Consider the following 27,503-nt stretch of genomic DNA (forward strand, 5'->3'; position numbering starts at 1 on the left):
GTTCTTTAGGATTTTCAACATATGCAATTATGTCATCTGTAAATAAAGAAAAATATTTTAAGTATCTGTGTCTTTTATTTATTTGTCCTGCATTTTTACATTGACTAGACCTTTCTTTATAATGTTGAACAGAGCAGTAATAACTTTCTGGCATTGTCTCTAGTATTATGGGGAAGCATTCAATATTTCACCATTAAGTATAATGTTAGTAATAGGATTTTTATAGATATTCTTTACCACAGTGAGGATGTTCCCATCCTCTAGAGTGTTGAAAATTTTCACAAAGTGCATTCTGAATTTTTCAAAGACTTCTTATGCATTGAGGTGATCACATAAATGTTCTCCTTTATGTTGTTAATATGATGAATTACACTGATTGATTGTTTTTAACTTAACACATACTATGTTTATCATTTAGGATTTTATTCAGTTTTGAGTGACATAAAATTCTCACATGACCCACAAATTAGCAAGGTGTTTATTTCTCAAGAGTTCAGAAACAGGCAGTACAAGGATCGAGTACCCACTTAACAATGCAAAAGGGGAACAGAGTTACTCATTTGTTTATATTGTTTTTGAACTATGTGCTCACTACAGAAATTACACTTTTCACAGAAAAAGGAGTCAGAGGATTGGAAAAAGTCTCTAATCGTGATAACCTGAAACAGCAGTGAGAATTGGCAGGTTTGACTGCGTAGGAAATTCAACCAGCTGTGCACATCTAGCCACCAAAGTAGGACTATGAAGGGTGAGCTCATGGAGATGTTTGTGGAAGCTGCCACCTCTGAGGGAATTGAAGTTATGTGCTTAGTGATTGGCTCAGGGCTGATGTTCAACAAAGCCAATAGTTAGGAAGTCAAGCTTGAAGTTTGGAACTCCTGAATAGTTTTAGATCTGTCAATCTGCTACTTCCACATCCTTTTGAGGTTAATGGCTTCTTCTTCATTTTGCATTCCAAATCTCATGCAAGTTCCTCTTGTCCAACCGTATAGCAGAGAAGAGTCTGGAAAATGTGGTTCTAAGTCTCATTTAACACAATCCAGCACAATCATCATTACACCTACCTTTCACTCTCATGGTTGCAAGGGCTCTCTCTTCAACTTGAAGTATTGTGTCCAACTTGGAGGACCAAAGCACAAAAGATGAAATTACCAAGTCTAATGAAACCATCCTTTTTGCACATTTTTTACTTACATCAACTACTTATTGACCAAAACAACTGGTTGTATACTACATTAGCTACAAAAATGCTGCAGATCTCTCAATAGTAAAGATCAATAACTTATCCCAACAAGTACCAGAGTCAATATCACAGTGACCACATGCATTACATATGGGAATGGGAATTAATTAGAAACAGTAACAAAACTAATTTCAAATACACTTATATACTAAAAAACACTTTACTTAAGTCTAAGGAGACTTCACAACAGAAATGATACAACACATATTAATGAACCATAATGCTAATAACATATCAGAATTGTATGATACAGCTACAAGGACATTGGGAGCAATGGTTATATCATAAAGGCTTATATTAGAAAATACAAAGTAGAAATTATGAGCTAGGAGTCACTTCCAAGATGAGACACTGATAAAGCAATTCCATATTTACAACATTTTAAAGATTTCTCCTCCAGTGTGAATTTCCTTATGCATAATAAAAGATTAGATGCACCTGAAGGCTTTCCCACATTGATTACATTCATTGGGTTTCTTTCCAATGTGACTTTTCCCATGTCTTTGAAGCATGAAGGTAAACTAAAGGATTTTCCACATTCCTCACAGGTCTATATCACAGTATGAGTTCTCACTACCTGACAAAAGATTGAGAAAGATGTGAAAGCTTTTCCACATTCTTTAAATTTATATGGTTCCTCTTCAGTGTGTATGTTATCAAATAAGCACTGAAGTGTTAGGAAATACATTTTCCCACATTTCTTACACTTGTATGCTTTCTCTCCAATGTGAATTTTCACAAGCCTTTGAAGGAATTAGATACATGTTAAGACTTTCCTACACTCCAATATCAGTATGACTTCTCTCTAGTATGAGTTCTCATTACCTAAGAGATGAGAAGGCAGAAGTTACTGCATTTCATATATCCACAGTGTTTCTCTTCCAATGTGCATGATCACATGTACAGTAAAACATGAAAAATGAAAGGATTTGTCACATTGTTTACAATTATAAGGTCTGTCTCCAGTGCTTATGGTTACTAAAGGGAGAGGGGAAACTGTAGCCTTTCCCATATTTATATGTATAGAGATCGTTTTTGATATGTTTTCTCACTTGTAGAGTAAGCTTTCAGAAATAAGTGAAGATTTTCCTATATTTCTTATATTTGAAAGGCTTCACCTCAATGTGAATCTTACATGTACAATAAAGGATGTAGAAGAAATAAAGCCTTTCTCATACCCTTCTACAGTCAAAAGGAGATATTTTCAATATGAGTTCTCACACATGCCAAAAGGATGAGGGACAATTGAAGATTTTTCCACATTTCTTATGTTCATAGTATTTCTCTTCAGTGAGATTTTCCACATTTTTCTAAGAGATGAAAAAAATGGAAGGTTTTTTTTTTCACATTTTTCACATTATATGAAATAAGGCTTATCTCCACCATGAGTTTTAAATGTACAGCAATGGATGAAGAATGAATAATGGCTTTCCCATAGTTTTCATATTATTTTCCAAAGTGAATTTTCATGTGAGTCCTACAATACAAAGAACAGCTGAAGGGCTCTCTACTGTCCTTAGATTGATAGGGTTTGTGTCAGTGTGTGATCCCGTGTGTGTTTTAACAGATGAATGATTAATTACTATTTTCTCATATCCACTGAATTCATAGCTTTTCTCTTCAGTATGAGTTCTTTTGTGCACATTTAAATTTGAAATCTGGCTGAAGTTTTTCTCACATTGATTATCCTCATTATATTTCTCTCCAGTATGGAATATCTTTTATACATTACATATTAAGGTATTTTTCAAATATTTTCCAATTTGATTCTATTCATAGAGGTTCTTCACCATATGAGTTCTTAAATACCTCTCCTATGTCTTGTGCTGATCTTCTGTGTCATGATGGAAAAAGATGAGGATTACATAATAGGAAGTTTTTCCACATTGTTGGTGAAGTGACATAATACTAATTTAAGGTAGACTGTGTTAATAAAGGCTGTGTATTCTTATCCTTGATGAAATACTCCAAAAATGTTATGGGTAAAAAGTCAATTTAGTGTATAAAATGAAATACAAAAAAAAACCACACACACAAGCAAAAACAAACAAACAAAACCCAAATCCAGTAAACAAGAGACAAAGGAATGAAAATAGATGGTACCAAAAAATTACAATAGGGGTCCCTGGCTGGACCATGTTGGTGGAGCATGTGACTCTTGATTTAGGGGCTGTGAGTTTGAGCCCCACATTGGATGTAGAGATTACTTTAAAAATAAAATCTTTTTAAAAATTGTCATAGACACAATCCTATAAATAATTATATTAAATATAAATGGAACAAACTCTCCAATTAATAGGCATGAATGACCAGAATGGATATGACCAGAATGGATAAAAAACAAAATCCAACTCTCTTAGTTTACATAAGATGTATTTAAAATATGAAGATAGGATGAGAAAGTAAAAGGAGGAAAAAAGATATCAAATGAACCCTAAGCCTAAGAAATATGGGGTGATGTTATTATCAGATTAACAGTATTACTAGAGACTAAAAGGGATGCTTCATAATAATTATTGTCAATTCACCAAGAAGATAAAATAATCTTACCTATGTGCACATCTAATAACAGAGCTTCAAAATACATGAAATTTAAAAAAGTGCTACACCTGAAGGGAGAAATAGACCAATTCACAATCATAATTTAAGAATTTAACATTTTATCTCAGTAATTGATAGAACAAGTAGGAAAAAAATGGTAAGAATAATGAAAATTTAAACAAAATTATCAAGAAACTTGTTTTAATTGATATTTGTAGAATACTACACACACATTCATTTCAAGTACACATGAGAAACTCATCAAAATAATCCATATGTTGGCTAACAACAAAACCCAATAAATTTTAAAGGACTGAAATCATACAGAGTATGTTCTTAGACCAAAACAGAGTTATTTTGAATATGAAAAATGTTATCTCTGGATATTTGGAAATGAAGCAACATACTTCCAGTTAACCAATAGATCAAATAAGAAATCAACAGGGCAAAAACCAAATAATCAAGTCAATAAATGGGCAGAAGACATGAACAGACACTTCTCAAAAGAAGACATACAAATGGCTAACAGACACATGAAAAAATGTTCAACATCATTAGCCGTCAGGGAAACTCAAATCAAAATCACACTGAGATACCACCTTACACCAGTTAGAATGGCAAAAATTGACAAGGCAAGAAATAACAAATGTTGGAGAGGTTGTGGAGAAAGGGGAACCCTTTTACACTGTTGGTGGGAATGCAAGTTGGTACAACCACTTTGGAAAACAGTGTGGAGGTTCCTCAAAAAATTAAAAATAGAGCTACCCTATGACCCAGCAATTGCACTACTGGGTATTTACCCCAAAGACACAGATGCAGTGAAAAGAAGGGCCATATGCACCCCAATGTTCATAGCAGCAAAGTCCATAATAGCCAAACCATGGAAAGAGCTGAGATGCCCTTCAACAGACGAATGGATAAAGAAGATGTGGTCCATATATACAATGGAATATTACTCAGCCATCAGAAAGGATGAATACCCAACTATCACATCAACATGGATGGGACTAGAGGAGATTATGCTAAGTGAAATAAGTCAAGCAGAGAAAGTCAATTATCATATGGTTTCACTTATTTGTGGAACATAAGGAATAGCATGGAGGACATTAGGAGAAGGAAGGGAAAAATGAAGGGGGTGGGAATTGGAGGGGGAGATGAACCATGAGAGACTATGGACTCCGAGAAACAAACTGAGACTTTTAGAGGGGAGGGAGGTGGAGGGATGGGTTAGCCCAGTGATGGGTGTTAAGGAGGGCAGGTATTGCATGGAGCACTGGGTGTTATACGCAAACAATGAATCATGGAACACTACATCAAAAACTAATGATGTACTTGTAAAGTGACTAACATGATAAAATAAAATTTTAAAAATTATAAGTAAATTCAAACTGAATGGTAAAAAACCACCTTGTATCAAAATTCATGAAATGCAGCTAGAGTAATGCATAGAAAGAAATGTATAGCTTTAATTTAAATATTTATGTATTTTAATCTATACAAAAAAAAAGTCTAGTGTCAATGATCCAAACCTTCAGAGAAAATAGAAAAAGAGAAAACTAAACCTGAAATAGCTATAGAAAAAAGAAAGAAAAATGTAAGAGTGGAAATCAATGAAACAGAAAACAGAAATAGGAAAATGACAAAGAAAAAGATTGTTTTTTTAAAAAAAGATTAATAAAATTGATACTGATAAAGCAATACTGATAAAAACAAAAGGAGAGAAAATGTATTTTACCAATATCCAGAATGAAAGAGAGGCATCACTACAGATCTTAAATATATTGGAAAGATGATAAAGGAATATTATCAATAACTTCATGTCAATACATTTAACATCTTAGATAAAATGGGCAAATTGTTTTAAAAACATGTTACCAACTGACACAAGAAGAAAAAGAAAACTGGAATTGTAGGATATCTATTTAAGCAATTTATTTTGCAATTCAAATTTTTTCCACAAAGAAAATGTTAGCCACAGGTGTCTTCTGTCATAAATTCTACCAAATACATAAAGAAAAAATAATAAATATCTTACACAAACTCTTTCATAATAGAAAGGAGGAAACAATTGCCAAATCATGTTATGAGACCAGTATGACCCTGAAACTAAACCTGATAAGATTATAACATGAAAAAAATATATGGATCAATATCCCTCATGAACATAAATGCAAAATTCTCAACATTATTAGCAAATGTAATCGACCTAATAGATACCATATTTTTCACACAGCTGCATGCCACCTGGAAGAAAAACAATTTGCCTGGTTAATCACAGCCATAGAGGTGCTCTTCTCTTCCCAGTCTGCAGGACTCCAGTTCATTGGATCTCATGGGATACCTCTGTATTCTTCTACTGTTGCTGCTGCTATCCCATATGCAGAATGGAGGAGGACTTGATTCAGATTTCAGTGCTCAGATTCCAGTTGTGACGGCATCACTAATGCTGCAATGGCCACTTGAACTTGCAAATTGGAAACAACCAATAGGACCAGGACAAAGGTAAGGCAAGTGTCTCAGAAGCAAAATTAATGCGTCTCCCCAAAACTTAGAATTAAAGATAGATATGTTTAATGCAATATTCTAAAAAAATCAAACTTCATGAAAACAATACATTATGAACAAAATATCCAAATATTAAATAAAGAAAGGCTCTAACCCTACACTTGCACAACTTGGCCTCACCCTAATCCTAGCCCTGTCACACCCTGATGTCAACTTTATTGTTTCCTGATCTCACTGGGGGAAAAAATGACCGTACCTATGGTATAGTTCCCTTTCCTGGGATGCTCCTTTAAGCACAAGAAGGCTATCAAGCATCTAGATCCAATAATGCTGGCATTGTTAAATTTACAAAAAGAAAATCCCTTTAGTTTGCAAATATGATCTCTTCTAGAATATGTTATTAATGTCAGATTTATTGCATATATTTATGCATTAAAGGAAAAATATCTTTATAATGTGGAAAAGCAATGTTATTCTGGTATATATCTGTGCATGCAGCAAATCTCCACCATCTACTAAAGCCACTCCCTCCCACATACATTCAAATGCACACATATACAAACACACACAGATACACAAACGCTCTGGGTGCAGCTGTGGAGTTCTAAAATTGCTTGAGGCATTACCATTCGTGCATCATGCAAGATTTTTATTGCTTTTTCATGACTATGCTGATCAATTGGAAGTAATGTTCTTTTCAAGGCATGCCAGGTCAATCCAAGAAAGACATAAGAATTCATCCTTTGGAGATGGTTTCAAGTTCCACCCTTTACCAATAAAAATGTGTGAAGTAATATGGGAAAGGAATAATGGATACTGACACATGGGGGTCTCTGAGCTTGTTACAAAACACACATCTGTGTATATTGAGAAGATTGTTAGGAATTTCTGATCCTTCCACCAGGCATATTCTACCAAAACATGAAGATTGATGACATGCTTAGGAAGATTTTCAGGACATATATTTTGGCAATTTATTTTAATAAGTAAAATTTTTGGCCCTGCTACTTCCCTGCCTGAGGAGGAAATCAGTTCTGGATTACTTCATAAACATTATAGTCATTCTGTCAGCACACCACTCCTGCAGGTTTAAAGAGTAACTTATCAGTTCACCTCTCATTCTATTCTTCACAACTCAACTTTTGGGTTGCTACTAGCCAGGAATATTCCTTTGAAAGTTCAGTTATTTGTGTATGTTTGTATTAGCAACAATGAAAAATGACTGAATAAAAATATAAAGTCAGCCACAGTAGATCAGAGTATTCATCTCATGGTTGCAAGCTGGCTGCTTCAACTCAAGACTTACTCCCCAATACCCATGCTGGTTATGATAAAGGAAAATGGGCAAAAGACCCCAGGAACATGTCACTTCAGATTAGCCCTTTGAAAAATATTTGCCTTAATTATACCCAAATTAAAAGCTTTTGCACAGCAAAGGAAACCATCATCAACAACAAAAAAGGCAACCTACTAAATGGGAGAAGATATTTGCGAACGGTATATCCACTAAGGGGTTAATATTTAAAATACATAAAGAACTTATACAACTCGGGGCACTTGGGTGGCTCAGTTGGTTAAGCTTCTGACTCTTGGTTTCAGCTTGGGTCATGATCTCAGGGTTGTGGGATGGAGCCCTGGGTCAGGCTCTCGCACCTGTGCTTGCATCCTCTCTCTTTTTCTTTCTTTCTTTCTCTTTCTCTCTTTCTTTCTCTCTTTCTCTCTCTCTTTCTTTCTTCCTTTTTCTTTCTCTCAAAAAAAAACAACAACATACAACTCAACACCAAAAAACAAATAATCCAATTAAAAAATGGGCAGAGGACCTCAACATTTTTTCAAAGAAGACATACAGATGTCCAATACACACATGAAAAGATGCTCAACATCACCAATCATCAGGGAAAGGCAAACCAAAACCACAATGAGATATCACCTTATACCTCTCAGAATGGTTGGTATCAAAAAGACAAGAAATAGCAAGTGTGGACAAGGATGTGGAGAAAAGGGAACTCTCCTGCACTATTGGTAGAATGTAACTTGGTGCAACCACTGTGGAAAACAGTACGGTGTTTCCTCAAAAAATTAAAAACAGAAATACCATACAGGGGCACCTGGGCGGCTCAGTCCATTAAGTGTCTGACTTCAGCTCAGGTCATGATGTCAGGGGCCTGGGATCAAGCCTTGCGTGAGTCTCTGCACTCAGTGGGGAGTCTGCTTCTCCCTCTTCCTCTGTCCCTCCCCCCAATTGTGCACACACCCTCTCTTGAATAGATAAATAAAATCTTAAAAAAGGAAATACCATACAATCCAGTAATTACACATTGGTTATTTACCCAAAGAAAACAAAAACACTAATTTGAAAAGATACATGCACCTCTATATTTACTGCAGCATTATTTACATTAGCCAAGGTATGGAAGCAACCTAACAGTCCATCAATAGTTGAATGGATAAAGAAGATGTGGTATAAATATACAATGGTATAAATATACAATGGAATATTATTCAGCCATAAAAAAGAATGAGATTTCACCATTTGCAACAACATGGATGGACCTAGGGGTATTAAGCTAAGTGAAATAAGTCAGACAGAGACAAATACCATATGATTTCACTTACATGTAGGCTCTAAAAAAACCTCCAACCCTGAATAAACAACAACAACAAAAAAACCAGAAACAAGAAGAGACTCAAATACAGGGAACAAACTAGTGTTTGCCAGACGGAAGGGATGGGGGAATGAGCAGAAGGGGTGAAGAAGAGTGGGGAGTGGGAGATACAGGCTTCCAGTTATGGAATGTGTAATTCATGGGGATGAAAGGTACAGCATAGGGAATATAGTGGAATACGGTATTATAATAGTGTTGTAAGGTGACAGATGGTAACTACACTTGGGATGAGTAAAGCATAATGTACAGAGTTGTTAAATCACTATGTTGTACACCTGAAACTAATTTAACATTGTGTATCAACTACACTTCAATTTTTTTTTTTTTAAGATTTTATTTATTTATTTGACAGAGAAAGACACAGCGAGAGAGGGAACACAAGCAGGGGGAGTGGGAGAGGGAGAAGCAGGCTCCCCGCAGAGCAGGGAGCCTGATGTGGGACTCGATCCCAGGACCCTGGGATCATGACCTGAGCTGAAGGCAGACGCTTAATGACTGAGCCACCCAGGCGCCCCTACAATTCAATTTTAAAAGGAAAAAGAAAAAGCTAAAAAAAAAAAAAAAGGAAAGAAAAGAAAAAATTTCCCCTAAGCACAATGCCCCAATTGCATTTTTAAATGACTAGCAATAGCTGAGTACTAGAATACTCCTACCTGCAAGAGATTATGGAAATGTGAATATTTTGGTCTAGAGTAGGGGAAGGCAAAGAAAAATGGGTTTAGAAATGGCTTTTTTAGAAGCCATTTGTATTTGTTTCCAATCACTGCTGTAATAAATTACCACAAACTTTGTGGCTTAAAAACACAAGTTTATTATCTTATAGCTCTAGAGGTTAGAAGTCTAAAATGGGTCTCACTGGGCTACATTTAAGGTGGGGCTGCATTCCTTTCTGGAGGCCCTAACGGAGAATTTATTTTTGCCTTTCTAGCTTCTAAGAATGCCTGCATTCCTTCCCTGGAGGCTCCCTTCTGTCTTCAAAGTCAGTAAAGGCTGGTGGAATCTTTTGTAAAACATCACTCTGACACTGACTCTTCTGCTACCACCTTTATTAAGGGCTCTTGTGGTTACATTGGACCAACCAGGATAATCTAGGGTAACTATTTTAAGGTCATCTGATTGTCAACCTTTTTTCTATCAGCAACTCCAATTCCTCTTTGCCATATAACAAATGACACAGTTCCAGAGATTAAGACACTGATACTTTGTGGGGCCATTATTCTCTGGCCCCCAAAGATTTACATCCATCCCACCTAAAAAAAATGTGTATATATATGAAACTAAACAAATTATCTGCTCTCCAAACTGTATCATGATGGGACAGGCATAGGATAACAGTTATTAGCCATTCCAGTTCAAAAACAGAAAATGGAAAATAGAAATAGTCATATTCCCCAAGAAATGTAGAAATCCATCCAGGAAAACTCTATTTCCTTTCTAGGCCTGGGTTTGGACTTGTACTCTCTGGGCTCCAGGCTCTGTCTTATGAGCCATCCTTCCTTTTTCATGAGAGAGTAGCATGTGTTTTTGGCTAAGTAATTTTTCAATCATTTCTTGCTTATAGAATTGTGCAGTACAATAGGTTTCTTTTATATCATTCTCTGTGTCCCTTCAATGCAAGCTGCTAATACTTCTGCTGGTATAACATTCTCAAGAACTTTTTGAGTCCCTGTGTATGTCACAGGATTCTCTCTCGTCGACAATAGGTGGCTTCACAGTTCTTTCCTGGGTAATCTCGTCTGTTCCTGACTTCTGCTGGGATGGCTGGGATTTCCATGAATCACACGCCTAACCTCTTTAAAGAACCTGCTGTGTAACTGAATGCTCTTATCTTTTAATCCTTTCAAGGCACTAGTAAAAGGTTGTCTTATGACCCCTTGGCTTTCGATATAGAACATACTTTCCTAATTTGAGCCCTGTGTGCAATCTGAATAGTCAGAGAATTTACCACATTACCAAGTTCTAGTTCCATTTAAGAGCTTCACAGTTCTTCCCTCCATCTATCTCATTCCTCTCACATTATAAGCAGCAAGAAGAAACCGGGCTGCACCTGATTTCTGTCTGATCCCTCACCATCAGTGACTTTAACATCCATAATTCTACCAGCATTCTCTTTACAATGATTTAGGTTTTTGTTTTGTTGGGGGTTTTTTTTGGAAAAAGAGAGAGAGTGCCAGCACTGGAGAATAAGGGGTGGGGGGAGAGGGAGAGAGAGAGTCTTAAACAGCATGGAGCCGGATGTGGGGCTTGATCTCACAACCCTGAGCCAAAATCAAGAGTCAGACATTTAACCTACTGAGCCACCCAGGCACCCTGATTTAGGTATCCTATATGGCAATATATGTTTTCTCCACCGTGCTCCTTAATTCCTTCTGAGACTTTGATAGCAGAGTTGTTAATATGCATATTTCTACTATCCAAAGCAATCTAGGCTTTTTCCATCATGCTTTTCAAAATTCTTCCAGCCTCTACCTACCTTCCAGTTTCAAAACAACTTCTATGATTTTAGTTATTTGTTACAGCCGTACTCCACTTCCATGTACCAAAACCTGTATCATTTGAGGTTCAACCGGGAAAACACAACCAGGAGATATATAATGAGAGATTTGTTGCAAGGAAGTGATTACTCAATTGTGGGAGCTGGCTAGGCAAGTCCAGTATCTGCAGGACAGGCAGTTAAAGGGCTGGCTGAGACTCTGGGGCACAAGCTGAAGCCCCTGCCCACAGGCAGAAGTTCTTTTTCATCTCAGGGAAAACTCAGATCTGATCTTAAGGCCTTTCAGCTGATGAATCAGGCCCACACAGAGCATCTGGGATATTCTCTCTAATTTCAGGTTAACTAATTAACAACCTTAATTCCATCTGAAGCTTAATTCCTCTTTACAATATAGCTTAACATTTTACAGGTTCTGGAAGTTAGGATGTAGATGCCTTTAGGGGGCCATTATTCTGCCAACCATACCATTCTATAGCATCTGCAAAATTAAGAGGCTTCCTGGAGATAGAGGAGTCCTGACAACAGAGCTGATTATTTCTTCAAATCATTCAACACCCTCACCAACATATCCTTTAATAAGTTTTCCTTGGTTAACTAATATTAATTATGCAATGTATTTTCTTTCAAATCCCTTAACAACAAGTACAATGTCATCATCCAAAGGCAAGTAGATACTGGCATGTTGTGCCATCAAAAGCTCCTCTAGGCCTAGAACCTGGAAGTCACTTGAGAATTACTCTGCAATCAGAGCTGTTAGAGTATACAGGAACACCTTAAATACAATCTGGGTATCAGTAAAATCTGTCTAGGACTCTTATCAGGATCATAAGTTACATGTAAGAACCCATATGTTTTTTTCAACACGAATTTCTGAGAAAGAATGCATGATAAAGATATCTTTTCATGATGTGACATATGTATTTCAGAATGAAAATCTAATGCTTACAAGTGTGACTTTTTGAAATAAATTGCATGAAAACATACACATTGCTGTCTATTTGTAAAACAAAAATCCAAAAAGAGCTTGGAAAAACTGGACATGGGTAAATACAAATTGATTCCAACCCAGACACATAAGGAGTTATGCAAAAGTCATCAGTGTGTTACTAATAAAACCTAAAAGGCTTCCAGTAATTTAAAAATGAAGTATGTAAAAAGGAAATAGACATTCTTTTTTTTTTTTTTAGTAGGCTCCACACCCAGCACGGAGCCCAGCATGGGGCTTGAACTCATGACCCTGAGATCAAAGCCTGAGCTGAGATCAAAAGTCAGATGCTTAACCAACTGAGCCACCCAGGCACCCCAAGAATCAGACATTCTTAAGTAGTGTCATATAGTTAGTAAAATAATTTGAAAATTAGAATTGTTTATTCTGAGGGGTTATTATCCTTTAGGAATGAGTATAAAAATTTTAAACAGAAATATTAATTTTCTGATATAGAATTTCTGTCAATACTACAATATTATCCTTTTCATATCATCCTTTAGGAATGAGTATTTCCTTTTCATATTATCTTTTAGGAATGAGTATAAAAATTTTAAACAGAAATATTAATTTTCTGATATAGAATTTCTGTCAATACTACAATAATTGGAAAAATAATCATAGAATAATCAGGCCAACAAAACAAAGAGTAAATTTACTATGGAAAAACGAGGGGGGAAAGTACAATTAAAATTACTACTGGATTAAAAAAACAAACAGAAAGGCGAAGGAGACAAAACTAATGGAAAAGTGAACAGGAAAGTTTCAGATACCTACACTATTCCGGAAGGTTGGATTTCCCTCTGACTTATTCCTAAGGTCCTGGCTCAGAATACTGGGGAAGATAGGCTTCAAGAATTTGAACTCATTGGTCCCAGATCCTCCCGTCAGACACACGTCATACTGGTAGCTGTGCGACAGGGTCCCCGCGCCGCTGACGTCCACCAGGTGGCCCGCAAAGGGGCCCTCGGCCACCGGGCAGCCGCCCCCCGACGCCGCCCGGCTCCTCCGGCACAGCCGCACCGCCACGAACACCAGCACCGACAACAGGAAGAGCGACGACACCGACGCCAAGGCCACCACCAGGTAGACGGTGAGCGGGTCGGCCCGGGCCTCGGCCGCCGCCGCGTCCGGCAGCGGCAGGTAGGGCTGCGAGAAGCCGTCCACCAGCAGCACGTGCAGCGTGACGCTGGCCGACAGCGGCGGCTCGCCGTTGTCCTTGACCAGCACCACCAGCCTGTGCTGGACGGCGTCGCGCTCGCTCAGCGGCCTGGCCGTGCGCACCTCGCCGTTGTGCGCCCACACGCCGAACAGCCCGGGCTCCGTGGCCCTGAGCAGCTGGTACGACAGCCAGGCGTTCTGGCCCGAGTCGCCGTCCACCGCCACCACCTTGGTCACCAGGTAGCCCGCCTCGGCCGCCCTGGGCACCAGCTCGCTGCAGGGCGCCGAGCCGTTCTGCGGCGGGTACAGCACGAAGGGCGAGTTGTCGTTGGCGTCCACCACCAGCACGCGCACCAGCGCCTGGCTGCTGAGCGCCGGCGAGCCGCGGTCGGCCGCGCCCACGCGGAACTCGAACGCGCGCAGCGCCTCGAAGTCCAGGGACCTGAGCGCGAACAGCTGCCCGTTGTCCGCGTTGATGGACACCAGCGAGGCCAGGGGCAGCCGCGGGTCGTGCGGCGGCAGCAGCGAGTAGGTGACCTGCGCGTTGGCGCCCGAGTCTCTGTCCGTGGCGCTCACGCTGCCGATGTGCAGGGCGGGGCTGTTGTTCTCGCGCACCCGCAGGGTGTAGGCGCTTTGGCTGAAGGCCGGGGCGTTGTCGTTGACGTCGGACACCGTCACCGTTATGTTGTGCTGGGTTTTCAGCCTGGGGGTGCCCAGGTCAGTGACGGTGATGGTGATGTTGTACTCGGCCTGGCTCTCTCTGTCCAGCGCCCCATTTGTTACCAGGGTATAGAAATTCTCTTCTGATGGTTTCAGGAGGAAGGGGAGATCATCCTGGATGGAGCAAGTCATCCTTCCGTTGTCCCCCGAGTCTCGGTCTCGAATTCTAAACAGAGCCACTTCTGTCTCAGGGGAATTTTCAGGAATGGGACTGGTGAGTGATGAAATAGTTATTTCTGGGAAGTTATCATTAACATCCACCACCTCAATGGAGACAGAGCATCTTCCAGAAAGCCCCCCACCATCAGACGCATCTATTTCCAGCTCATATGAAGATCTTGTTTCAAAATCTAGTTTTTTAATTAGTCGAACTTCTCCTGAAAGGTTGTTTAGCTCAAAAGTTGTGCTTATTTCCTGAGAACTATAAAAATAGGAGTAGGATATCTCCCCATTTGTCCCAGTGTCTAAATCTCTAGCGGAGACCTTGATAACTAGCATGCCCACAGGGCTGTTCTCTGGAACCTGCACCTGGTAGAGTGTCTTTGCAAACTCAGGGGCATTGTCATTGATGTCCAAGACCAAGATGCGCACCTGGGCGGTGCCAGATCGGGGTGGAGAGCCTCCATCCAGCGCTGTGAGGGTTAATCTGAGCTCCGCCTGCTTCTCACGATCCAGCTCTTTATCTAGTACCAGTTCTGGGTATTTCCTACCATCGCCCCGGGTGCGGGTAGAAACATGGAAATGAGAGTTGGGACTGATACTGTAATTCTGGATGTTGTTGCTGCCCACATCCAAGTCCTGGGCTTTTTTCAGAGGAAACACGGTCCCCGGGGGGCTATTTTCTGAGATTTTCAGAGTCATTTCTCCTTCAGGAAACTCTGGAGAATGATCATTTATATCTCTCACCAGTAGCTCAGCTCGAAATACTCCCAATGGTTTTTTCAATAACACTTGGAAATGCATTACACATGGATCTCTGGGGCCACACATCTCCTCCCGATCCAGTTTCTCATTTAATATCAACTCCCCGGTCTGCAGATCAAGCTGCAAGCGGGGTTCGTTATCCTCAGAGACCACCCGGGCTCCCCGTGCTGCTAGCTCCCCCACTCCCAGCCCCAGGTCCTTGGCCAGGTTGGCCACAAACGAGCCACTCTCGGTTTCCTCCATCACGGAATAGCGACGAGATTCCCAGCTTGCCAGAGCCACCCCCAATAGGAGAAAGAAAATCAGGACTTGCCTTTGTTTGGGAAAGCACTCCCCTCCGGCCTCCATCTTTACTTCCACAAACTCCTTTCCAGAAACAGGGCCCAGCTCTACCTTAGGGACAGTGATGGATATCTCAGTTGGTTACCTGTCCGGAAATGTTGGTGAGTAGCATGATGTACTGGTCCTGAACTCTGCGTGCAGGCTTTTGTCTTCAGCTATAGATCGGAAGTAGAGTTCATAGCAGTTCCTGGGCTTGTTTTTTTAAAAAAAATTTAAGCCTTAGCCTGCAGCGCCACCATGCGTTGTCTTCCAAAAGAATCGCTATAATTGTATTCTCTGATAATCCAGCAGGCTCTTACGAGTTTGGAAACGGTTTGAAGGAGGCGATGTAATCAGAAAATCATGTAATTACAATTATTCATTCCTTCACTCAAAGAAGTGTTATTGGTATCTATGTACTAAGTTCTGATAGATCAGTGAACAACCCAAACATGATCCCTACTTTTTACAACCTGTAGTCTGGGTGAGGTGCTAGGAAAGTTGAGAAGTGAAAGAAGACAATAGGGATCAATCATGTTGTGAAAATAACAGTATATACCTATGTGATTTCTTAAAATTCTCTCAGCAAAAAGGATGAATTCCTCTAGATTTTCTTTCAAATTCTAGGCAGTAAATGTGACAGAACGGTAGTTCCCTTTGGTTGAATCACATCGAAGAAAAAGCTACCAGTTAATTACAGTTTATGTAATTATGATATCATTTTGACATAAGGTCAGAGAATTATGATTTTATAAAACTTTCAAACTATGGGAAAATGCATATGAGGGCACTTCCTATATCTCTTACCCTGCTTTTCCTCCTTAGCATTTATCTGATATAGCATACATATACATATTTAATTTTTTCTTTTCTGTGTCTTTCTTGTGCTTGAGATCTTTGTTTTGTTCATGTCCACATCTCCCAATATCTGGAACAGTCCCTGGCACATGGTAGATGCTCAATCAATATTTGCTTAACAGATCAATCAATAAATCACAATTAATTTTAAAGTTCTGATAGATGGAGTCTCCTCCTAATGTAGAAGTCCCCTTTTTTGCTGGGATCCTGGTACATTATATGAGCTGGATAAACAAAACATCATGTTCCCAAGTAGCCATTTTCTATGCTCTTTAGAAAAGTAATGTGCAATATTTCAGAATGATCTAAATTTTTTCATTAAATGGCAAAATACTCTGGCATCCCCTATGTAATGGAATAGATTCTAAAAAACAAACAAACAAAAAAAAAACAAAACATAACTAACAGGCTGTAAAGATCCTATAAATAAGGTATATATCTCTTTTAGAACACATTTTGCATTGTCAATGTTATTTCACACTAATGCTATTATGACAGTAATAATATTCAAAACTTTCTTACATAGGAGAATTTTCAAAGAATTTCCATAAGACACTCAAAAACCTGTAAAATTTTAAAATAGCCATCAGTTCTTCTCAAAATCATATATTTTAACCAAAGCTTGTGCTTGTCCCTGACAGACTACTAATATTCCACGAACTTTTGATCCCAAATATTATTATATTAATATAAAAACCCCAATTTAAAAATCTCCAATGAAGAGTAAAGTTCAATCCATGCAAGAATCTAAACATGCTTTTGACAAGGGAAAAATCCACTTAGCTATCATAATTAAAGGGAGATTTCTTAAAAGCGCACATACGTGTTTCCAAAAAGCCAAGGGAGAAAGCCAACTTGGAAGGTACTGGAAAATCTATAATGTTACTTTTTAGGCATCTCCTTTCTTCTTGTCTCTAAGTGCATTGACTTTCTGTTTTTGTTTCCATGTATTTAGCCAACATGATATCACTTTTTTGTTAAGTTCCTAACAGAAACTATTTTAGATCTGATTTCTAAAGCCATTTTTTAAACAAAAGAGATTTACTCCGCTTGGATTAGCAATACCACCTTTCTGATTGTCTGAAGACACAGAGGGAAATGGGTGAAATAAAATAAACATGGCTGCAACCATATACTTCTACTGAAGAGAGAAGTTTCCTGGAAATGATGGGGTGGGCTAGACAGACACCACAAGGGATCTAGCATTTAAATATCTTGAAATAATCTAATAATCTTTTGATAATACTCATATATATGATATGCTGAAGGTTGATATAGAGGAAAAGCCCTTAAGTATGGGAGAAATTGTAGCCTTTCTATTTAATACTACTGTGAAACAAAAACATGCATTTTTTGCAGACATTTCACCATTTAAAGATTTAAAACAGGTAGGCTTAATATCAGATTAAACAGAAGCTATACTAATACTTCATTATATTAATATCATGATGCTTTCTAAGTAACCACAACATCAAAAATTTAGAGTTTCCATATAACAATCAAATAGAGGATGGGGCTGGAGTCATCTTCAAATCAACAGTGCTTGATAATGAAAAGTTGATAAATTCAACACATGTTCATGACTTTTAAGTAATGCAATGAAGTTGAAAATTCTTTGTCTCCATCAAAATAGAAATGATAAAAAGAGTAAATATGAGTATATACTCAAAGAATATTTCTAATCCCCTTAATAGGAATATGGAATCAGCAAATCATCCAAGAAATTCTATATGGACCAAAAACAGTAACGGAGACCTATCATATTTAGAAAGAACCCAAATTCCCTCACCCAAGTTCCTAATTGAATCCAAAACTATTTACAAAATTTGAGTTTTCCTCCACACCATTCACAGACCTCTGTTGGGTAGAGACAACAGACCAAAAACTTAAATTCCCTGGTCCCAGATTCTCCCCCGACACACCTCGTACTGGTAGCTGTGCGACAGGGTCCCGGCGCCGCTGACGTCCACCAGGTGGCCCGCAAAGGGGCCCTCGGGCACCGGGCAGCCGCCCCCCGACGCCGCCCGGCTCCTCCGGCACAGCCGCACCGCCACGAACACCAGCACCGACAACAGGAAGAGCGACGACACCGACGCCAAGGCCACCACCAGGTAGACGGTGAGCGGGTCGGCCCGGGCCTCGGCCGCCGCCGCGTCCGGCAGCGGCAGGTAGGGCTGCGAGAAGCCGTCCACCAGCAGCACGTGCAGCGTGACGCTGGCCGACAGCGGCGGCTCGCCGTTGTCCTTGACCAGCACCACCAGCCTGTGCTGGACGGCGTCGCGCTCGCTCAGCGGCCTGGCGGTGCGCACCTCGCCGTTGTGCGCCCACACGCCGAACAGCCCGGGCTCCGTGGCCCTGAGCAGCTGGTACGACAGCCAGGCGTTCTGGCCCGAGTCGCCGTCCACCGCCACCACCTTGGTCACCAGGTAGCCCGCCTCGGCCGCCCTGGGCACCAGCTCGCTGCAGGGCGCCGAGCCGTTCTGCGGCGGGTACAGCACGAAGGGCGAGTTGTCGTTGGCGTCCACCACCAGCACGCGCACCAGCGCCTGGCTGCTGAGCGCCGGCGAGCCGCGGTCGGCCGCGCCCACGCGGAACTCGAACGCGCGCAGCGCCTCGAAGTCCAGGGACCTGAGCGCGAACAGCTGCCCGTTGTCCGCGTTGATGGACACCAGCGAGGCCAGGGGCAGCCGCGGGTCGTGCGGCGGCAGCAGCGAGTAGGTGACCTGCGCGTTGGCGCCCGAGTCTCTGTCCGTGGCGCTCACGCTGCCGATGTGCAGGGCGGGGCTGTTGTTCTCGCGCACCCGCAGGGTGTAGGCGCTTTGGCTGAAGGCCGGGGCGTTGTCGTTGACGTCGGACACCGTCACCGTTATGTTGTGCTGGGTTTTCAGCCTGGGGGTCCCCAGGTCAGTGATGGTGATGGTGATGTTGTACTCGGCCTGGCTCTCTCTGTCTAGCTCTCCTTCTGTTACTAGCTTGTAGAAATTCTCAACGGAAGGTTTCAGAGTGAATGGAACATTGTCCTGGATGGAACAAACCATCTCCCCATTGTCCCCAGAGTCTCGGTCTTGAATACTGAAAAGAGCTACTGTGGTCTCAGGGGAATTTTCGGGGATGGCGCTTATAAGTGAAGCCACCGTCAGTTCTGGGGTGTTGTCATTTATATCCACCACCTCTATTATGACAGTACATTTTCCAGAAAGACCAGCCCCATCAGAGGCCTTAATATCCAGCTCATATGACATAATTTTTTCAAAATCTAGTTCCCTAATTATTTTAATTTCTCCTGTGAGTTCATTAAGTGCAAATGTCCTACTAATCTCTTCATCACCGTAAAAAAATGAATAGAATACTTGGCCGTTTGTTCCTGTGTCTAAATCTCTAGCTGAAACAGTGACAATAAGAGATCCCAGAGGACTATTTTCCAGGATCTGCACACGATAGAGTGGCTGCACAAACTCAGGGGCATTGTCATTGATGTCCAAGATATCAATGAGGACCAAGGCTGTCCCAGTTTTGGGAGGAACTCCACCATCTACTGCCAGGAGAGTTAACCTAAACTCAGGCTGCTCCTCTCGATCTAGGGCTTTGTCCAGAACCAGTTCCGGGTATTTCCTGCCTTCACCGCTATTACGCGTAAGAACGTGGAAATGGGAGTTGGGATAAATGGTGTAGTTTTGAATATTATTGATACCTACATCCAAATCTTGTGCATTTTTCAGGGGAAACACAGTCCCTGGAAGAGTATTTTCCATTATTTTCAAAATCATTTCTGCTTCTGGGAACACAGGGGAATTGTCATTTATGTCAGTGACCAAAAGCTTATACCTATATACCTCTAAAGGTTCTTCCAGTAACACCTGGAATTGAAGTACACAAGGCTCAGTGGGGCCACACAGTTCCTCCCGATCCAGTTTCTCATTTACTCTCAAATCTCCAGTCTGAAGGTTCAGCTGAAAATATTTTTTGTCATTTGTAAAAATGATCCGAGCCCTCCGCCAAGAGAGCTCTTTTACCGCTAGCCCTATGTCCTTTGCTAGATTGGCCACAAAAGAACCACTCTCTGTTTCTTCAGCAATACGATAATCTTCCTGCTCCGCCCAAGTGTGAGCCAGCAAAACAAAGAGAAGAACTTGCCTTAGTCTAGGAAAGGGTTCCTTTTCAGCCTCCATTTCTCCAACGCCGAAAGTCTTTAGAATCCGAGTGCCTGTTTGGTCTTTAGGCAGTCCGCTCCGGGAGTCAATCCCTGCCGCAAGGTAATTCCGTAAAGAATTATCTTCTCTTACGTGTGTACGACTACCCGAGCAGTAACCATCCGCAGGTCTGTTTTTCGCAGCCTTAGCTTACAGCGCCACCATGTGTTGTACTTAAACCTAGTTTGCTGAAACCGCTACAAAACCTATCACACTTAACTTTGATTTACGCACACACAAAAACAAACCACAGATTATATATGGGATGGTTTATAAATAAAATGATAACTTCTGTTTTCCTATGAGATTATGAATGTGGAAATGGTGCCAGACACGTTGGGAAAGGATGCAAAAACAAAGCCAACTGTATTTGTTTATTCAACAAATGCTTATCAATTTCATGTTATATGTCAGGCACTGTACTAAGTGCTGGGAATACAAATACCTTCTCTGACCTCATGGAGTTTACAATATAATGTCTACTATATTGTATAATCTCTGCTCTCCAGGGAAATTGACTAGAAAATGATGTGTAGCTATCAGTCTATTCCTAAACAAAGAATATACATAATTAAACTCAACTCATTGCCAGCACAGTAGATGAAAAGATTCATTCACATGTTTCAGGAGTATAAACTTAAGTGATAGACCAGCTAGAACTAGTTTATTATGCAAACTCAATAGAAAGCTTAAGGGGTTGTGGATGACTTATTTGTAAATACTGTCTAAGGAGAATATCTCTGTACCTCTGTGAGCATGTTGTATTGACTTGTTCCATTGTCCAAAACAATTTATAAAGACATCTATATTTATTCCTAAAACCAAGATACTCACATGTTGAAGCAGAGATTCACTGAGATCTTGAAAAGTAGGATAGTCAAGCTCATAAAAATAAAGGGCTGACGCTAAAGTAATAAAGTGCAGAAGAAAATAAGTTGGAATCATCTGAAAGAGCAGGTAAAACTTATATCAAGTAAGGAAGACTGCAACCCATTTTTAGCAAGCAACTCACGTATTCCTTAGAGATAGCTTGAGATCCTGGCACCCTAGCATGAAACTGAAGTTCTTTTACATCTATTGATGGGAAAAATATCTGTAGTAGGGGGCCTGGGTCTCCCCAGCTGCATCAAACTTTAGCCAATATTTTAATAACGTTTAAATAATAGACACTATCATGTATTCTGGCACACTAATACCTAGCTAACTGGGAAAATAGCATGGGCTAAGTATAAAAATTGTGTTACATATTAGTTTAACTCTATTAAAGGTACAAATCACTCAAATCAACATTCTATTTTAGAATGTTTTCCTCTACATAGCGAAACAAATTGATTATGTAAACTCAAAATATGAGAACATGCTGTTGACAGTTAAAATCTAATAGATAATTTCCTTATAGAAAGGTCTTGGTCATGGACCAGACTCTTTATTATGGAATCAAACGTCCAAGAAAATGTGCCCTTCGTGTCCATGCAGTTTTTAAAATATTAATAGATAGAAGCTGGTACCTATGTCAGTAAGTGAATGGATCAAAATTAGTTTTTCATTCCCATCTGCATCTCCCAGATAAATTTTCTCTTTATTTTCTTTTCTAAGGAGAAAGTTTTATGTCCATATACTTGGCAGGAAGCTTGAATTTTTTTTCCTGAGTGTTCTAGTAATAGAGTATGTGTCAATCAAATTGCTATTAATGAAATCATGAATTAACCCATATAATCTATAAATTGGATTATTTCTAGATCCTGAAGATTTTACATTAGATGATAAAATAATTCTGCTCACATTGAACTCAGTTATTTTTAAAAGAGATGATAAGGAAGGTATGATGTATAAACATCCAAAAGAAAGAGAGAAGGAAGGTATGATGTATAGACATCCAAACAATAACAATTTCAGTGTTACTTTTTAAAACTAATCCTGGAGAACAAAATAAATGGAGGGAAACCTGTTAACAAAATATTCCATAAAATCTTTTGTAGTATCTTTCAGTTGAAAGAGCTCATAAATTGTTTACAAAATTAAGTTTTATAACAAAATTTTCTAGTATAGATTAGTTATCTCTAAGCTTGTACATTTTTTATTCCATTTATTGATTATGTTAATATTAAAAGCCTGCAATAACAGACCTAGGTTTTATGGTAAATAGTCTAATTGAGTACTCAAGATTGCATGTATCTTTTCTGACTCTTGGTTTCAAGAAGTGCACTCTCCCCATGATAGGTTAAATAAAGGAGTTTTATTATTAGGAAACTGGAGTTTTACTGTAGAGCTCAAGGACAATTAGACAATGGGGACTTAGGAACCCTAGAATCAGGAACTGACAGGTCTACAACCAAGCAACTCTTAGTCTCTTTTGTTTCTTAGGCTTCTGCCTCTACCACTCCCTTATTCCTTCTCATTTTCCTTCCATTTCTCCTTTCTTTCCTCCCTCTCTACATGCCATTCTGTGCTGCCAACCTACACAAGTAAAAACATGGCTACCTCAGCCCATACTTAATATTTATTTTCTAGTTACAAGCAATCAAGAAAAAAAAATAGATGAACTACATCATAATTACAAACTTAGGGACTTGGAGAATGTGACTATTCCTACTTTAATCAGGAGTCTATAACAAGACCAATAAAAAATGACCAAGAGAGGTAAAGAAAGGTAAAATAAACATCTCAGTAGTGATTACTTCCCTTGGGAAGTCTCAGGAAGTTCTCAGACAAAAGTGTGGGCTGGATATATATATTAATCCAAAAAGATTAGAATTTATTTTAATACAACATCTACCAGCAATACATACCATTCTCAAAATGTTTACAAAGAAAAATACCTAAGTGCATGGGGCACCTGGGTGGCTCAGTCGTTAAGCGTCTGCCTTTGGCTCAGGTCATGATCCCAGGGTCCCGGGATTGAGCCCCGCATGGGGCTCCCTGCTTGGCGGGAAGCCTGCTTCTCCCTCTCCCACTCCCCCTGCTTGTGTTCCCTCTCTCGCTGTGTCTTTCTCTGTCAAATAAATAAATAAAATCTTAAAAAAAAAAAAAACCTAAGTGCAGAAGAATTACTCTGAAGTATTTGGCAGAAAAGTAGAACGGCAAGATCGATTATGCTTTTTAAAAAAAATCTAAATAAGACATCTTAGAAACCATGCATGGTTTTTATTTATACCATGCATTTTCCTCTATCGAACATATAAAAACTGTTTCAGTGAGAGGATCTAGAGCTCAGAACACCCAAAGAATATGGCTGAGCCTAGTGTGCCATTAAGCTTGAAGGGAAAATGCTGTATATTTGAATAAGTTACTTGAGGTTGCATTTTGGAAGAAAGATCAAGCAAATCCTAGCCTCCCTTAGTTTTTTCCACAGTTAGTATAAAAAAGAGCAGGAAGCAAATCATTAAAACTTCTGAAAATTCTAAGTAAAATGAAGTTACCCAAAACAAAGAATTTTACATTACAATGAATACATTTTACAAAGAAATAGCGCTCATTATAAAAGTTCTGCACAATAATCAAATTCCTAAATGAACTCAAAGCCATTCATAAAAGTGTGGCTTTCCTCCATTTTACGTTCCGGGGGAGGGAGGTTGGGGATCGCTGGTTTAAGGAACTTGAACTCTCTGGTCCCAGATCCTCCCGTCAGACACACCTCGTACTGGTAGCTGTGCGACAGGGTCCCCGCGCCGCTGACGTCCACCAGGTGGCCCGCAAAGGGGCCCTCGGCCACCGGGCAGCCGCCCCCCGACGCCGCCCGGCTCCTCCGGCACAGCCGCACCGCCACGAACACCAGCACCGACAACAGGAAGAGCGACGACACCGACGCCAAGGCCACCACCAGGTAGACGGTGAGCGGGTCGGCCCGGGCCTCGGCCGCCGCCGCGTCCGGCAGCGGCAGGTAGGGCTGCGAGAAGCCGTCCACCAGCAGCACGTGCAGCGTGACGCTGGCCGACAGCGGCGGCTCGCCGTTGTCCTTGACCAGCACCACCAGCCTGTGCTGGACGGCGTCGCGCTCGCTCAGCGGCCTGGCCGTGCGCACCTCGCCGTTGTGCGCCCACACGCCGAACAGCCCGGGCTCCGTGGCCCTGAGCAGCTGGTACGACAGCCAGGCGTTCTGGCCCGAGTCGCCGTCCACCGCCACCACCTTGGTCACCAGGTAGCCCGCCTCGGCCGCCCTGGGCACCAGCTCGCTGCAGGGCGCCGAGCCGTTCTGCGGCGGGTACAGCACGAAGGGCGAGTTGTCGTTGGCGTCCACCACCAGCACGCGCACCAGCGCCTGGCTGCTGAGCGCCGGCGAGCCGCGGTCGGCCGCGCCCACGCGGAACTCGAACGCGCGCAGCGCCTCGAAGTCCAGGGACCTGAGCGCGAACAGCTGCCCGTTGTCCGCGTTGATGGACACCAGCGAGGCCAGGGGCAGCCGCGGGTCGTGCGGCGGCAGCAGCGAGTAGGTGACCTGCGCGTTGGCGCCCGAGTCTCTGTCCGTGGCGCTCACGCTGCCGATGTGCAGGGCGGGGCTGTTGTTCTCGCGCACCCGCAGGGTGTAGGCGCTTTGGCTGAAGGCCGGGGCGTTGTCGTTGACGTCGGACACCGTCACCGTTATGTTGTGCTGGGTTTTCAGCCTGGGGGTGCCCAGGTCAGTGACGGTGATGGTGATGTTGTACTCGGCCTGGCTCTCTCTGTCCAGTGGTAGCTCTGTTACCAGGGTATAGAAATTCTTGAAGGTAGGCTTCAAGAGAAAAGGGAGGTCATCCTGAATGGAGCACACCATCCTCCCGTTGTCCCCAGCATCTTGGTCTCGTACGCTAAAAATAGCGACCACCATTTCAGGTGACGAATTTTCAGGTATGGGGCTGGTAAGAGATGTCATGACTATTTCTGGTGCGTTGTCATTCACATCCACAACCTGAACTAAAATTGCTGATTTTCCGGAAAGGCTACCCCCATCAACGGCCTGAATATTTATTGTATATGACTGAATTAACTCGAAATCCAGAAGCGCTTTTAAATGGATTTCACCAGAAATTGGATGGATTTCAAATGTTTTCCGTATGTCTGTGGAGACGTGGGAAAATGAGTAAGATAGTTCTCCATATATTCCCGCATCCAAATCTGTAGCAGACACCCTGACGACCAGGGAGTCCACAGGGCTGTTTTCTGGTACCTGAACCTCATAGACAGGCCTCTCGAACTCTGGAGCATTGTCATTGATATCTAAAACCAAAACACGAACCAGTGTAGTTCCAGACCTGGGCGGAGACCCGCCATCCAAGGCTGTTAGCGTTAATCTAAACTCCGGCTCCTTTTCTCGATCCAAAAATTGGTCCAGTAACAGCTCTGGGTATTTTCTGCCATCATCACTGGCTTGTAATTTAAGGTGGAAATAAGGATTGGGACTTAATGTATAGTTTTGGACACCATTCTTTCCTACATCCAAGTCCTGAGCACTGTCCATTTGGAATGAGGTTCCTGGAGCAGTACTTTCTGAGATTTTCAGAAGTATGTGTTTGTCTAGGAAGGCAGGAGTATGATCATTTATGTCTTTAACCCAAAGTTCAGCCCAAAAAAATTGTAAAGGATTTTCAAATAATACCTGGAAATGCAATATACATGGCTCTGTGAGATGGCAAAGTGCCTCCCGGTCGAGTTGCTCATTTAAGAGCAAGTTGCCAGTCTGCTGATCCAACAGTAAATATGGTTTATAGTCGTCAAAGATGACTCGTGCCCCCCGTGCAACCAAATCTTCCACACCTAAACCTATGTCTTTCACCACATTGGCTATAACGGAGCCGATTTCCATTTCCTCTGCCACAGAATAGCGCCAGGGCTCTGAACACACCAAAGACCCTCCCAGGAAAACAAAGAAAAGCAGCACTTGCCTTATTCGCTGATGGCGCCTCTCTCTTGGCTCCATGGCTCCTTAGCCAAACGTGTTTCTGCAGAAATGTTTCAACTCAGTCGCAAACAGCTCCTAAATTGCTCCTTTCATCTATCAGCCTGGACCACTGGGGATCTATAGACTTGTAATCCCGTCACGAGGGTGTTGTTGGCTCCCTAGCTTTCTCTTGAAACCCTCTTTTCCCCTTCCTGCTTCTCCTGTGCTCTCAGTTCCACTGATTAATGGAGACCAGAGCATTGGATAGTACAAAAAAAGTCCCCATCTTATCCTGCAGCGCCACCACGCGACTCTGCAGCTTCTCAGGTTTTAAACAGTCAAATAAGTTTGGGACAAAATATTAATTTATTTTGTGTATTTGTTGATTAATTTAAATTACACTTTCTCCGGGGTGCCTGGGTGGCTCAGTCATTAAGCGTCTGCCTTCGGCTCAGGTCATGATCCCAGGGTCCTGGGATTGAGCCCCCGCATCGGGCTCTCTGCTCAGCGGGAAGCCTGTTCTCCCTCTCCCACTCCCCCTGCTTGTGTTCCCTCTCTCGCTGTGTCTCTGTCAAATAAATAAAAAAAATCTTTAAAAAAAATTGAACAAACTAGATCCCAGTTTAGTTGTAGAAAAGATCTATTTTGCAGACCCAGGCCAACCAGGGGCATAATAATAAATATTTTATTCATCCATTCATTACTTTGTCTAGCAAATATTTATTGACCATATACTTGTGCTAGGAATGGTAGTGTTAGGAATAGAGTGGTAAGCAGTTTCTGTCCTGAGAGATGGAGGCAGAAAGTGATTACACATTTAAAAATAGAACATAATGAGGGATGCCTGGGTGGCTCAGTCAGTTAAGCATCCAACTCTTTATTTCAGCTCAGGACATGATCTCAGGGTCATGAGACCCTGCTGAGCATGGAGCTTGCTTAAGATTCTCTCCTTCCCTCTTCCTCTGCCCCCCCAAAAACAAAAATAAATTAAAACTTAAAAAAATGGAACATAATGAATACCATGATAGCAAAAGTTCATGC

The 27,503-nt window shown here is 41.3% G+C and overlaps 3 protein-coding genes across 4 annotated transcripts; all 3 read right to left on the minus strand.

Moving 5' to 3' along the window:
- Nucleotides 1-406: 406 nt before the first annotated feature.
- On the minus strand, nt 407-15,768 carry LOC118555381 (protocadherin beta-15). 2 transcript variants are annotated; one of them, XM_036123513.2, is made up of 2 exons: nt 13,212-15,768; nt 407-1,003 (listed from the first exon to the last, which is right to left on the minus strand). In XM_036123513.2, exons 1-2 carry the CDS (start codon nt 15,585-15,587, stop codon nt 962-964), a joined length of 2,418 nt encoding a protein of 805 aa, XP_035979406.1. In that variant the 5' UTR covers nt 15,588-15,768; the 3' UTR covers nt 407-961. The 2 variants fall into 2 exon arrangements, with proteins under 2 accessions (XP_035979406.1, XP_077923531.1); XM_078067405.1 differs by having other exon boundaries at nt 407-6,248.
- Nucleotides 15,769-18,093: 2,325 nt separating this feature from the next.
- LOC118555440 (protocadherin beta-15-like) lies at nt 18,094-22,974 on the minus strand. Its single transcript, XM_036123564.2, is given in 3 exon segments — nt 18,094-18,297; nt 18,299-18,334; nt 18,336-22,974. Coding segments are annotated over 3 exon segments (2,370 nt in total). The 5' UTR covers nt 20,588-22,974; the 3' UTR covers nt 18,094-18,215.
- Nucleotides 22,975-23,125: 151 nt separating this feature from the next.
- On the minus strand, nt 23,126-26,731 carry LOC118555415 (protocadherin beta-18-like). Its single transcript, XM_036123544.2, has one exon. The coding sequence runs from the start codon at nt 26,499-26,501 to the stop codon at nt 24,114-24,116; it is 2,388 nt and encodes a 795-aa protein (XP_035979437.2). The 5' UTR covers nt 26,502-26,731; the 3' UTR covers nt 23,126-24,113.
- Nucleotides 26,732-27,503: the final 772 nt, after the last annotated feature.

The sequence above is a fragment of the Halichoerus grypus genome, chromosome 2, assembly GCF_964656455.1.
Source record: "Halichoerus grypus chromosome 2, mHalGry1.hap1.1, whole genome shotgun sequence".
NCBI classification, from domain to species: domain Eukaryota; kingdom Metazoa; phylum Chordata; class Mammalia; order Carnivora; family Phocidae; genus Halichoerus; species Halichoerus grypus.

Excerpts from the sequence above, each read along its gene's own strand:
- LOC118555415 (XM_036123544.2), bottom strand. The coding sequence starts at position 26,501 with ATGGAGCCAAGAGAGAGGCGCCATCAGCGAATAAGGCAAGTGCTGCTT.
- LOC118555381 (XM_036123513.2), bottom strand. The coding sequence starts at position 15,587 with ATGGAGGCCGGAGGGGAGTGCTTTCCCAAACAAAGGCAAGTCCTGATT. Across the intron at positions 1,004-13,211 it reads ATCCAACCTTCCGGAATAGT|ACTCTTCTCTGCTATACGGT; the intron begins GTAGGTATCTGA and ends CACATTTTCCAG.